This window comes from Mercenaria mercenaria, chromosome 1 (assembly GCF_021730395.1).
Source record: "Mercenaria mercenaria strain notata chromosome 1, MADL_Memer_1, whole genome shotgun sequence".
Classification (NCBI taxonomy): Eukaryota; Metazoa; Mollusca; class Bivalvia; order Venerida; family Veneridae; genus Mercenaria; species Mercenaria mercenaria.
Genome location: NC_069361.1, coordinates 117,565,400 through 117,579,888, shown reverse-complemented (window position 1 = coordinate 117,579,888; position 14,489 = coordinate 117,565,400). Strand labels below are relative to the sequence as shown.

The following is a 14,489-nucleotide window of genomic DNA, read 5'->3' as shown; positions in this document are numbered from 1 at the left end:
GAATTTTTAATCTGAAGATACTACTGAAAGCCAGCTAGATCTTGCTGGAAGGAAATTTAATCTAACTACATAAATAATGTCAGGTTTTAGCCATGCCATACCTGCTGGGTATCATGATCTTCCTGCCAGGTTTTCCCCAAAATTTCTGCAAGAAGAAAAATATACAACCTGATTCAGTGTAATAGGTACAGACATCTTCCCAGGGAAAGACAGGTCTAAGCAATGATTTGAATATTATTGTTGCTTAATTAAAGACTCTATATATGTTTTAGTGAATAAAAAAGCCCACAAATGTCATGTACAAGTTTTTGATAACTTGCAGAACTTTCTTTTGTTTTAGTTGTATATAGTTATTTATAATGCCAGCAGTGATACTAATTTATGTGATTTACAATCTTTGATGTTATACATACATTGCTATCTACTTTTTAAGTTCTAAAATTGTGATATACCTCTGCAGCATGCCCACTTTAAAAAGTAACTTCTAATGCACAGTTGTTTATTTTTCAACAGTTTCAAAATAAATCTGATTATATGGAAAGTCCATATACAGAGTAACCTGTCTCCAGTGAACACCACTGTGAAGACTAAAAAGTGGTGTTGTACAATGGTTGTTGCTCTGCAGAGATTAATTTATGAGGATTTTGCATACTGGGAAGGAAAAAATCAATCCGTCTCTGAAGAGAAGTGTCTGCTCTTCAAAGGTGCCATTAACAGAGGTTCTACTGAACTTTCGTATTTAAAGAATCCAGGTAAAATTGTACAGGTGAAACATATGTGTCTTTAATATGTTCCTTTATATAACCTTAAGTGTTCTTTGCATCTAGCAGTTCCTTAGAAATGAATTGTTCATATGTAAATTTTACCTTTGGTATTTAGAAGTTCTTCAAGCAGTTTTGCCTTCAATTTCTCGTTATACTCCATCTGGTACTGTATATCATCTATTTCCTCTGTGAACTGTTTACACCCCTGATGAACAAAAATAGAACATCACTTAGTACAATATACACATGTTTGATTCTTGTTAAGCACTGCATATCAACACTGTTTTGTTTTGATTTGAAGCCAATGATCTAAAGGTATTGATAAATGAGAAAATTACCAATATCACATTCACACTTTAAAGACAACATTAAACAGTTTGCAAGACTGTACTATAAATCAACCATATTTCTGCTACAGTACCTTTTTTTGTCATTTTTTAAACATAGAATTCTAAAACCTACCTGTTGTTGTAAAGTCTTAAATTCATACAATTATTGACCAGTTATAGATCCACACTGTATACTTTATAGAAATTAAGCTGTTGAAGAATAAAACATAGTTACCTCCTCTAATTTATGATTTTCATCAAGAACAGTCTTCAGTTTACAGCCTCCAACATATATCTCTGACTCAATTTTCTTGGTCTCCTCACCGTGATGCTTCAACTGGAATATGATCTCATGGCGTTTCTGTTTCAGGTCATGTCTCAACTTATCCTGTAGACATCACAAGAAATACATCAATCAATGTATCATGTCTCAACTTATCCTGTAGACATCCAAAGAAATATGTCAATTAATGTATCATGTCTCAACTTATCATGTAGACATCACAAGAAATACATCAATTAATGTATCATGTCTCAACTTATCCTGTAGATGCCACAAGAAATACACCAATTAATGTTTCATGTCTCAACTTATCCTGTAGATGCCACAAGAAATACACCAATTAATGTATCATGTCTCAACTTATCCTGTAGACACCACAAGAAATACACCAATTAATGTTTTATCTCAACTTATCCTGTAGACACCACAAGAAATACAACAATTATTAATATATCATGTCTCAACTTTTCATGTAGACATCACAAGAAATATGTCAATTAATGTATCATGTCTCAACTTATCCTGCAGACATTACAAGAAATACATCAATTAATGTATCATGTCTCAACTTATCCTGTAGACATCCCAAGAAATACATCAATTAATGTATCATGTCTCAACGTATCCTGTAGACACCACAAGAAATACAAAAATTAATGTATCATGTCTCAACTTATCCTGTAGATGCCACAAGAAATACATCAATCAATGTATCATGTCTCAACTTATCATGTAGACATTACAAGAAATACATCAATTAATGTATCATGTCTCAACTTATCCTGTAGACACCACAAGAAATACAACAATTAATACATAATGTCTCAACTTATCCTGTAGATGCCACAAGAAATACAACAATTAATGTATCATGTCTCAACTTATCCTGTAGACATCACAAGAAATACATCAATCAATGTATCATGTCTCAACTTATCCTGTAGACATCACAAGAAATACATCAATTATCATGTCTCAACTTATCCTGTAGACACCATAAGAAATACAACAATTAATATATCATGTCTCAACTTATCCTGTAGATGACACAAGAAATACAACAATTAATGTATCATGTCTCAACATATCCAGAAGACATCACAAGACTTACATCAATTAATGTACCATGTATCAGCTTATCCTGTAGACACCACATGAAATACATCAAATAATGTAACATGTCTCAACTTAGCCTGTAGACACCACAAGAAATATATCAATGTATCATGTCTCAACTTATCCTGTAGATGCCACAAGAAATGTATCAATTAATGTATCATGTCTCAACTTATCCTGTAAACACCACAAGTACATCAATCAATGTATCATGTCTCAACTTATACTGTAGACATCACAAGAAATATATCAATTAATGTATCATATCTCAACTTATCCTGTAAATGCCACAAGAAATACATCAATTAATGTATCATGTCTCAACTTATCCTGTAGATGCCACAAGAAATACATCAACTAATGTATCATGTCTTAACTTATCCTGTAGACACCACAAGAAATACACCAATTAATGTATCATGTCTTAACTTATCCTGTAGATGCCATAAGAAATACATCAATGAATGTATCATGTCTCAACTTATCCTGTAGACACCACAAGAAATACATCAATTAATGTATCATGTCTTAACTTATCCTGTAGATGCCATAAGAAATACATCAATGAATGTATCATGTCTCAACTTATCCTGTAGACACCACAAGAAATACATCAATTAATGTATCATGTCTTAACTTATCCTGTAGACCCCACAAGAAATACATCAATTAATGTATCATGTCTCAACTTATCCTGTAGATGCCACAAGAAATACATCAATTAATGTATCATGTCTTAACTTATTCTATAGATGCCACAAGAAATACATCAATTAATGTATCATGTCTCAACTTATCCTGTAGATGCCACAAGAAATACATCAATTAATGTATCATGTCTTAACTTATTCTATAGATGCCACAAGAAATACATCAATTAATGTATCATGTCTTAACTTATTCTATAGATGCCACAAGAAATACATCAATTAATGTATCATGTCTCAACTTATCCTGTAGATGCCACAAGAAATACATCAATTAATGTATCATGTCTTAACTTATCCTGTAGATGCCACAAGAAATACATCAATTAATGTATCATGTCTTAACTTATCCTGTAGATGCCACAAGAAATACATCAATTAATGTATCATGTCTTAACTTATCCTATAGATGCTACAAGAAATACCGTCGCCTGATTCTTATAGTGCTCTATCTGCATTTTTGGAAAAAATGAGATTTTTACATCATTTTGTTTGTCTCACCGAGCTCTATCGCTCTGGAGCAAGAAAACGTAACATTTGACGTCATAGAGAAAGATCCTGCGTAATACTTTGCTCCATGTCCTCTGTTTGAATGTAACAGTAACGATTAAAGTACTCTATCTCCAGGACTTAAAGCACTTTAATGTTTAAAATTATTCTGACCAATTATACACATAAACTAACATCATGTGATCATCATTAGACTTTGTAAAGGAGTGCTCTATCTCCATTTAACTTAATCCAGAATTGCTCTAACTCCATTTTAACCAATAGAATGTACAGTTACATGCATGTGATCACAACAAAATATGGCGGATATGCATAGTTGTAGCATGTTTGAAATATACTTAGAATGCCTATCTACACGTCATGCATAGGTGAGATTGCTTATACAGGTTATTTTATCATTTTATTACTTATACAAACACATAGCATTGTCAATTAAGCTGTAGGCAAGAAAATACATGCAAGATTTGCAACACACCTGTATTGATGTGTATTTCGGATAGAAACTATTTTCGTCATTCTGAAGCTGTATCTTAAGAAATACCACTGAATATAACAACGGTATTTGCAAACATGTTTCCGAGAAGCAAGTTTGTGATAGTAAGTTATTGTCTATTAAGAGCAGTAGAAATAAAACCAAAAACAGAACATATTTTACTTTACAAAGTTACAGTAAGGCGCCAACTAATTTTCTTGTTGATCACTTTTTTTAGCTATGCAAATTTTGCTGAATGCAGTATTTGTAAGACAACAAGAACTGGCAGTACAATATCCCTACTTCCAGACGCAAAAATCCTATCGTTAAACTTGCAACCCTTGACAACAAAGAAAATTGAAAATTAAAAAATTAAAAAACAATGACAAATATCAAACAAGGAATGCAATGCTGAAATTCAACTCACTAAATGAAAGTACGTACATGAAGAAGCTGTGAGGAATATAAAAAACGATTGTGTTTGTGAGAGAGAAGATCTATATAAGTTTCTTAGAATTTTAAGTAGTCAATACTTATTACAAATGGTTGGTGTGAATCAAAATCAATGCCACAAAACTATTAAAGTATCACATGATGTAACTGTACCACATATGAAACATGTGTGCTGTGACTGCAAATGTTTAGTTGCAAAATAAATGCTATGAATTCTTGTTATGATACTCAGTATTAAGTTGAAATGTATGCCACCAGATTTGAGAACGACATGCAGAAACTAAATGGAATATGATGTTGGGCCTTTCATCCTTTTAGAATTCTTTTCACCTGAACTAACAAACCTGTGTAATAATTAATTCTGCAACAACACAAATTCAAGGTAACTGACAGTTAAGAATCAAAGGTAAAAAAATGACTGCAATTGTTTTACTCAAACTTAAAGGCAGCACTTAAGGCAGACTATTCAATGCACAGTCTATACAAACACACATATGAATTCAAATTTTACCTGGGGTCCTGTCATTCTTTCTTTCTTCTCCTTCAATTTCTTCAGTTTTTCCTCCTGCTGAGACTTTTTAGTCTTCAGTTCTAATAGAGCATTTTTTGTAAGGTTAACATACATTACATCATAATTGTTTGATTTATGAAAAAATATTAACATTAATCTAAAGGGCTACATCCCTAAACTTGAAGTGAAGCTTTTCTTGCTCTTTTTTTATTATACAATTGAAACACGTTATCTCAAACATGCTTACCTCAAAATTCTGGCTATCTTGAAAACATTTTCAAGTCCCTTCCCGAAAACATGTGTGCAAAATTATTAATTTAAGTGTTGATTTTCTGTTATCCCAAAGTAAAATGCTCAATCCCTTGGAGTTAAAGATTCCAAGTTTCAACTGTATCACCTAAAGTCTATTGTAATCTAGATTATTTATTCAATCAATCTTTTTATATAACTATCTTACTGATTTTCTTCAAAATAAAAGTAATATCATTAACAAACATATATACAGCTACTTCAAATTATTCCATTACAATAATTCATCATCATTATCATCATTGTCATCTTCATCATCATCTGTAATGAAGCAACCAGAACAACCAATCTAAACTAAAAGTCTTTTGATCCTAACTAGTTCACATTTTGAAAACATTTCATTTCTTAATCATAAAGCCAGGTTTTCATACTGAATTTCAAGTATTATTTAGACTGGGTTTTAAGAGGAATTTCAATATTTAATCATATTTCAAATTCAAATCTTATGTGACTATTATATAATGCTGTATCAAGTGTGTTTGCTGTGCAATTTCTCCAGAGCAAATACTAAGCAGATTGCAGGTCAACAGTCAAAACTATTTGCCTCAGTTATAAAAGATCAACAAAGGCTATATATTTTTGTCTGTCGGCCAACAAGCCACAGATAAATGTTTTATTAAATTACATCAGAAAAAATTTCATTTTTTTTCCCAAAGCTGTCTTTAACTATGGACCAGCCAAAAGCACAAATTATTGACCAGCAAAATATAGAAGGCGCCATCTAATAAACTGTTTTTGTAGCATTGAAGTTATTGGTGTGGAGACGTAACATACACAGGAATTCATCGAATAAGCAAGAAAATATTAAGAGCCTTAAAGTTTGTAAAGAGATGTTCAACTCTTCTGAGAGGGTAATTTATACTCTATACAGACACAAATGAACAAATTCTTTACTAAACTGGTTTAACTGAATAATATGCATTACCAAGAAAATGTTTACTGATATACTTCACAGATGATGAATCAGAGTGAATTACAGCTCGCTGCAATCCTGCAGAAATAAGCATTGTAACTACAAGTGATTAGAAAGGAAGACTACAGTAATAAGAGTACATAGGTTGGTAGTGATAGCCAGTCATTTCTCCCCCATGATATTACAGTGGAAGAGGGTATAAAAGTGCTAAATGCTCACTTGCTTTTACTCATCTTCTATGAGTGATCTTAGAACTGATGAACCATGTTTCATGAATACTGAGGGTTTCAAAACTATTCAGGTAACCTCCATAATGACTTTAAACTTGAGTTACTTTGAACATAATAGTATTTACTACAGGTTTGTTTTTTTATTTTCTACTTCACATAAGAATGCTGATTCTATTTCTACTTTACATCTTCTAAGTACAAAAAATGCAAGTCAGAGTTATAGTCCTTGGCCTATAACTCATCTGGTAAAAATGAAAGGTGTACAAAGTTTCAAAGCAATAGTTTTCATAGTTTTCAAGAATAAGGGGACCTTAAACTTTTCAAGCAAGACAAACACATAATGATCAAGTGGCAACAAAACATTGTAAATTAAAAAAAAAGTCATGCAGGAAAACAAATGACGAAAGATATATTGCTTTTGATTTTAAGACCATTTGTCCCATATGAGACTAACCCCACAATCTAGACTCCAATTTGAGCTGCTCTTTTCAATTAAGCTTACCATATAACTGTTAATGCCTTTCAGCAACTAGTTTATCCATCTGCATTTCATTTATTGCATACAAACATTCAGAGAGTTTCTTTAAGTTTGAAACCATGAAATGAGTAAAAGCAAGTGAAAAGATATTAATTATTTAGAAGTGCAATAATCATGGGGTGCTGTAAGTTTATAGAGGAATGTTTCTACTGACCATTCAACAACTTTATAAACGACACAGATACATTAACATCTTTTCTTAGTTTATAATTCACAATTTTTTTTCCATTTTTTTTTGCATGAAAATATCCTTCACTTAATTATATATTATACATGTAAATAAACAGCGATGTTTAACAAGGAACACAGAAGAAACCTGAGGCTTTTGGCAATTTTTCTGTGGTGAGTTAAATCTTCAACTCTTTTTAAAATGAACTGACAAGAATTGCCTAATTCTAGTATAAACAACACATTTGTAAATCAAAGTTGCTGAATGGCCTACTTATGTATGCAAATGCCTCTCATTTGTTTCCTTCTGAAATCATTTGGGGAAAAAATTTTCTTCCATAAAGGATGAAAAAGTAACATTTGTGGTGTTTTTGAATAGAACCAGTTCATAACATGTGTAATTGAGCTTTTGTTATTCAGTCAAAATACAGTTAGTTATGCATTTTGTGACTGGTGCTACTCAACTATAAACAAAACATGTCATATACTAAACAAATTATGATTGCAAGATTCCTGTGTGCAGTGAAAGCAGCTAATAAGTATGTTAATTTACAAAATGTCTCGATCCATTACCACCCAACCCCACCCCCACAACCTCCAACCCCAAACCACATCCGCTAGTATTTAGCTTGTATTATTTTGTGACCATTTATGTTGTACATTTAATATTTATTGAGCAAATGCTTAAGTAGAGTAGTCAGAAAGAAAAGGATTTTGTTAAAACTGCATTAGTAATGTCCAAAATCAGAAAAGTAGTCAGCAAGATAAAATTGTTCCAGGGATTGTTGTTGATTGGATATGGGATAAACTCCTTCTCTAAAATTCATATCTGATGAGAACCCTGCTCTCACCTAGGGTGGATTTCCTCAACGGCGTATACTCTGTATCCAGTCACCAACAAGCCATAAATTCAGCCACAATGTGCTTTAAATTAAAACCTCATGTTCATATATAAACAAAAACATCCTCATGTTCACATATAAACAAAAACATGAGAAATTAACAACAGTCTGAAAAAATCTGAGAGGCATTTGAAACTCTATAAAGATGAGGAAACTAGTATGTATCCAGTATGATACATTTATGTGCATCACTACACCAGTGTGGTATACACCAAGCTTTGCAAGTGCAGTGTGAAATGACTGGTACCACACCTACCAACTATGCTTTTCTTCTGTGTATCATAGGCCTGTGTTCGCTCCTCAAACCGTTTCTCAAGATCATCAAATGCAGGGGTTACATCTTGAATTTTCTGTGTTTTTTCTGCTATATTGTTCTCCATTTCTATTACCTCTCTCTGTGAAAATACAAGAGACAAAAGTCACAAATTAAGCATTCACAGTTTCTCAATTCACAGGCATTATAACATAAAATACACTTCTATTTTATTTAAATGTTGGGTCTAAAGACACAAAATTTTGATGTATTTAAATCCATTCTTGCATAAAAACTACCTTCTTCCACTGGATCCAAGAATGTATTATCAGGAAAAAAATGGTGTATCAACAAGGCAATTCACATGACTTTTATTTTTGATACACTGTGTCACTTTGGGAAGAATAAATCAGCATGATCTTAACCTAAGAAATTTGGTGACATCACATTGAATCATTAAAAGTTTCTTTTTCAATGACACATACCTCCATTGTATCAACTTCATTTTGTCGTTTAGTAAAAGACTTCTGATATTTTTCCTGTTCTTGCTCCAACTTTTCTTCTAAGTCTTTAATCTCGTCATCATCTGCACGCAATTCACGCTGTAACTGGGCCCCCTATCAAGCATAAGGAAAATATGATATATTTAACATATCACAATGTAACTGGGCCCCCTATCAAGCATAAGGAAAATATGATATATTTAACAAATCACAATGTAACTGGGCCCCCTATCAAGCATAAGGAAAATATGATATATTTAACATATCACAATGTAACTAGGCCCCCTATCAAGCATAAGGAAAATATGATATAATTAACATATCACAATGTAACTAGGCCCCCTATCAAGCATAAGGAATACATGATATATTTAACATATCACAATGTAACTGGGTCCCCTATCAAGCATAAGGAAAATATGATATATTTTACAGAATCAAGAGCTTATCCTGGGACCCCTGTCAAGCATATGGAATGTATGAAATATTTAATAGATCATGCCATAATTGAGCACACTTTCAAGCATATAGAAACATATAAAAAAAATTCATACACTGTAAGTCAAGTATCATGCATATCCAGGTTTTGATGTAACACTGGGCCCAGTTTCGGCATATTTAACAAGAGCTGTCCGTAAGACAGCGCGCTTGACTTTTCTCAGTTCTTGACTCTGAATTAGAGCTTAAATGCCAGTAAAAAAGTTAAGTTAAAAAGGGACATAACTCTGTTAAAATTCAAATTATAGTTATGAGAATTGTGACCCCTGGTGTAGACTTTGATAGTAAATAACTGTTTTGAGTTTTAAGTCAAAAGCTTTAATAGTAACAGAGATATTTGACTCTATCAAAAATTTTAACAAAACAATCTAAGTTAAAAGGGGCAATATTCTGTCAAAATTCAAATCAGAGTTATGGGGATTGTTTCACCTGGTGTAGACTTTGATGGTAAATAAGTATTTTAAGTTTCAAGTCAAAAGCTTTGATAGTAACAGAGATATTTGACTTTATCAAAATTCTAAAAAATTCTAAGTTAAAAAGGGGCATAATTCTGTCAAAATTTAAACCAGAGTTATAGGAATTGTGTCTCCTGGTGTAGATTTTGATAGTAAATAACTATTTTGAGTTTCAAGTCAAAAGCTTTAATAGTAACAGAGATATTTGACTTACCAAAAATTTTAACAAAATTTCTAAGTTAAAAAGGGGCATAATTCTGTCAAAATTCAATTCAGTGTTATGGGGATTGTTTCTCCTGGTGTAGACTTTGATAGCAAATAACTATTTTAAGTTTCAAGTCAATAGCTTTGATAGTAACAGAGATATTTGACTTTATCAAAAACTTTAACCAACAGCGACGCCAATACCGATGCTGGGGCGAGTGCAATAGTTCTACATTTTCTTCGAAAAGTGGAGCTAAAAACATATAATCTCTCCAATATACATGTCATAGTTCATTGACCTTGCAATAAAATACATTGAGAACATCTGTTAGTGATGTAGAGGACTCTATGACAAGTATATTAGAATGATGTCAAGAACATATTTGAATAAAAGTATGAAGATTGCAAAATCAATATCAGGATAGCAAAATATCTCAATCAAGCACAAAATGATAATCCAATAAAAAATCTGCATAAAAAACCTCTAATAATTTGTTACTTTATGATCAATATCTGCTTAATTAAATGCAAAACATACATAAAAAAGTTTCATTAAAAACATCTGACATTTAGAAAGTCCAAATACACACATCACAGCTTGGTAACAAACTTCTTCTGTATTAATTTCTTTTCTGTACAAAAGAACACATGTTAGCTATACAAATTTGACAATTTCATGAAAGCAACATTACTTCAGACACTTAAAGCTGACGATACAAAATTATATAACTCTGTATTCACATTCAGTCATACATTCACTTTCTGATCTTACCCCTGCTTCAAGTTCATCATATTCAGAGCTAGTAGCTTCGCTTTCCTCTTCCTAGGGTATATAAGTCATATTTCATACAGAGATTTTGGAAATTTTCCACACATTCTATCCTTACTTGCCAAATATTTTGAGGGAAAGAGATGCCTAAAATCAGCCACCATCAAGCCTTTGAAAAAGAGATGGCAGTTTGAAATTTAAGAAAATGTCTATGAGATAGCCATTTTAGTATGTTTAAAACATCATTTAAATACTATGATTTTTTTAGCAAAACACCTTTAGAAAGATAATTTCTAAAGCTTGATAATTTCTTTTTTTCTGATTGAAAAAAGCTGCAAGAGATTATTGTACAGAGCAAAAGGAAAGAAAAGCCAAATCAATATTCAAAAATAAATTCAATCCACTATTTTGTTTAACAAAATGATTGTCAGTAATATCAAATATTGAAATATGGGGAGGTGGAGGTAGGACTCATTTTAAGCAAATTTTGGAGATTCCTTCAGTTACTTAAATGAATTTAAAAAAGAGAAGTAGCAGACAGATTCAACATTTGAAAAAAAGGTTGCCTTTCCCTTTAACTGATGAATTTTCTCAAATATTCATATTTGGGGTGTATAAACTAGCATTACCTCACAGGTATTTTCTTTAAATAATAATCTATCTGAGAATTTTTGTTGATTTCTGAAATACTATTAACAGTACTGCTTCTACCAATATTGTTAACTTACCGGATACCATTTTTTCATGTCCTTCACATATCATATATTTACAATCTTTCTTTTGAGCACAGTAGAAATAATCATTTGTTTCATCTAAATGAATTAACATCATTCCAGAAAGTCAAAATTCAACTTATTTGTATAACACTGATTGCTGAAAATCCTCCCACTTGCCCCTGCCACCCCCTCCCTCCCTCCCTTAGTCATTACTGACAACAATTTAAGACAGATTGATTGGGAATATGGCAGATGGCCCTAAAGTTTTTCTTTTAGTTTACTACCACTTTTCAACAGTATTTCAGTTATGTAACGGTGGGGCTCATAGTCACTCACTGACTTTGACATTCTGACCTTAAATAGTTGTCATGACATACTATCTCAAGAAATACAGCAATTTTGTTTACAATGAAAACATTCATCACAAAATAATGCTGCTATGACCCAGGCAGTCAAGTGGAACCATTTGTACAAGCATTTTTTTAAAGAAATACTCTTGCACAGATGCTTCTGACCTACTTTGACAAAAATCCATCAAGCAGCTGATGACAAGAAAGCTACTTACAGATTTTTCTAATCTGAGCTTTGATGACACCTGAAATGGTTCAAGTGAATTCACTTGAACAAACTTGAGAAAGATATAAGTAAAAATATTGATGCAAGATGATGGGCGACAGAACCTATACTGATAGCTCATCCTGAAAACGTTTAAGTGAGATAAAGGATCAAGTTGTTTTATCTTTGTACATATCTCATTACAAAGTACACTGAACAAATGCTTACATATTACAATCCTCAAGCTAATCATAACCTTGACCTTGAATAGACTGAACAACAAAACAGTAAGACTTTTGCACTGACCACATGTAAGTTAATAAAGAGTATATATGACTGAAGCCAAAGGTCTCTGGTTCAGGATTAAAAACAATGCCATAAATTAACCAAAATATATACATATATAAAGTCCTTCTACTTCAGAAAGGGCATGAAAAAGTTTTTTACTTGTTGGTACATCAGAAATGATATCAATTATAGAAATACATGCATGTTAATATGACCACACTTACAATACAAACAAAACAAACAGCACACTTATTTCACAAAATTACCATACATTTTACTTTTAAATACTAGTTATTTTAAAATTAGCTTCTGACAATACTCCAACATGTATGAAATGACCTGTCAGTCAAAGAATTAAAAAAATGTTAGCATAGCTATCTACTACATTTGACACAGTTCCATAAATCAAGGAGATCGTAATACAGTCTTCAAATGAGTCAATGCTAGTGTATTAAAAGATTTGTTTATTTTCAGACATATAAAAGATACATGCAGATTTCAATGTCTTATACCTACCACTTCTTCTAACTCATGCAGGGTTCTCATCTGTATTCATATAATTGTATGAGGTCATGTATCAATAGATATAGGTATCCCATAAAAAAAGTGGATCAATAACATCTCTAAAGTGCCAGATATCAAATTATTCATTTGAGAACTCTAATAACTGAGTTTGAGAGGCTAGTCCAAAAACTCCAGCAACTTTCTTATTAATTCTTAGCTCAATATTGAAAAGTTCCATTCCAAGAATGGTTTCCAAACGCAGCCATAAACTGCTAGTCCCAATCTATTAACCTGGAATGTGTATAAAAGCATAAACTGCTAGTCCAAATCTATTAACCTTAGAATATGGTGTAAAAGTATAAAATGCAAGTCACAATTTATTAACCTTGGAATGTGGAATAAAATCATAAAATATGCTAGTCCCAATCTGTTAACCTTAGAATGTGGAGTAAAAACATAAAATGTCAGTCCCAATTTATTAACCTTGGAATGTGGTACAGAAGCATAAAATGTTAGTCCCAATCTAATAAACTTCAAATGTTGAACAAAATGCAAGTCCCAATATATCAACCTTGTAATGTGGTATACCGGTAATCACACAAAATGCTACTTCCAATCTATTAACTTTGGAATGTGGAATAAATGCAGAAAATGCTAGTTTCAATCTATTAACCTTGGAATGTGGAATAAAAGCAGAAAATGCTAGTTTCAATCTATTAACCTTGGAATGTGGAATAAAAGCAGAAAATGCTAGTTTCAATCTATTAACTTTGGAATGTGGAATAAAAGCAGAAAATGCTAGTCCCAATCTATTAGGCTTGGAATGTGGAATAAAAGCAGAAAATACTAGTCCCAATCTATTAGGCTTGGAATGTGGAATAAAAGCAGAAAATGCTAGTCCCAATCTATTAGGCTTGGAATATGAAATAAAAGCAGAAAATGCTAGTCCCAATCTATTAGGCTTGGAATATGGTATAAAATCAGAAAATGCTAGTCCCAATCTATTAGGCTTGGAATATGGTATAAAATCAGAAAATGCTAGTCCCAATCTATTAGGCTTGGAATATGGTATAAAATCAGAAAAATGTTCCAATTTATTAACCTTAGAAGGTAGTATAAAGGGATAACAAAGTAACTTCAAATTCAGATATACTAAAGTACATGGATTAGACTAAAAAGGATGTTTATCAGCATCTTATCATAAAGAAAATGTAAAGCTTCACATCTTGTATTATTTGTCACATGCATTACAAGAATTACATGAGAACTATATGTATATGATCTTGTTTACAAAGGTGTTACTTCTATCTCACTAGAAATGACTTTATGATCCAGTTTACTGCAATAATACTTTTACCTCCTGAGAATTATCATATGACCTTTCTTTCAAAGGTAATATTTCTACCTCATTCATGAGTGCTATCTAGACCATTTATACAGATAATAGTTTTACCTCATTAGAGAGAGCTATATTAACTCATTTACAAAGATAATAGTTTTACCTCATTAGAGAGAGCTATTATCTTGTTTACAAAGAAT

The 14,489-nt window shown here is 31.9% G+C and overlaps 1 protein-coding gene across 10 annotated transcripts in view; it reads right to left on the bottom strand.

Annotated features, from left to right (window-relative positions):
* The window catches only part of LOC123525784 (centrosomal protein of 290 kDa-like), a 63,963-nt gene that overhangs the window by 14,153 nt on the left and 35,321 nt on the right, over positions 1 to 14,489 (bottom strand). For 6 of the 10 annotated variants that reach the window (XM_053521712.1, XM_045304940.2, XM_053521720.1 and 3 more), the window contains 8 exons: positions 12,963 to 12,992; positions 10,891 to 10,941; positions 8,944 to 9,075; positions 8,462 to 8,600; positions 5,146 to 5,225; positions 1,329 to 1,481; positions 867 to 969; positions 102 to 145 (listed from right to left, as the gene is read on the bottom strand). In XM_053521712.1, coding sequence (XP_053377687.1) covers positions 102 to 145; positions 867 to 969; positions 1,329 to 1,481; positions 5,146 to 5,225; positions 8,462 to 8,600; positions 8,944 to 9,075; positions 10,891 to 10,941; positions 12,963 to 12,992 — 732 coding nt within the window. The remainder of the gene's footprint in view (positions 1 to 101; positions 146 to 866; positions 970 to 1,328; positions 1,482 to 5,145; positions 5,226 to 8,461; positions 8,601 to 8,943; positions 9,076 to 10,890; positions 10,942 to 12,962; positions 12,993 to 14,489) is intronic. The other 4 variants (XM_053521705.1, XM_045305012.2, XM_053521694.1 and 1 more) reach the window with 3 other exon arrangements.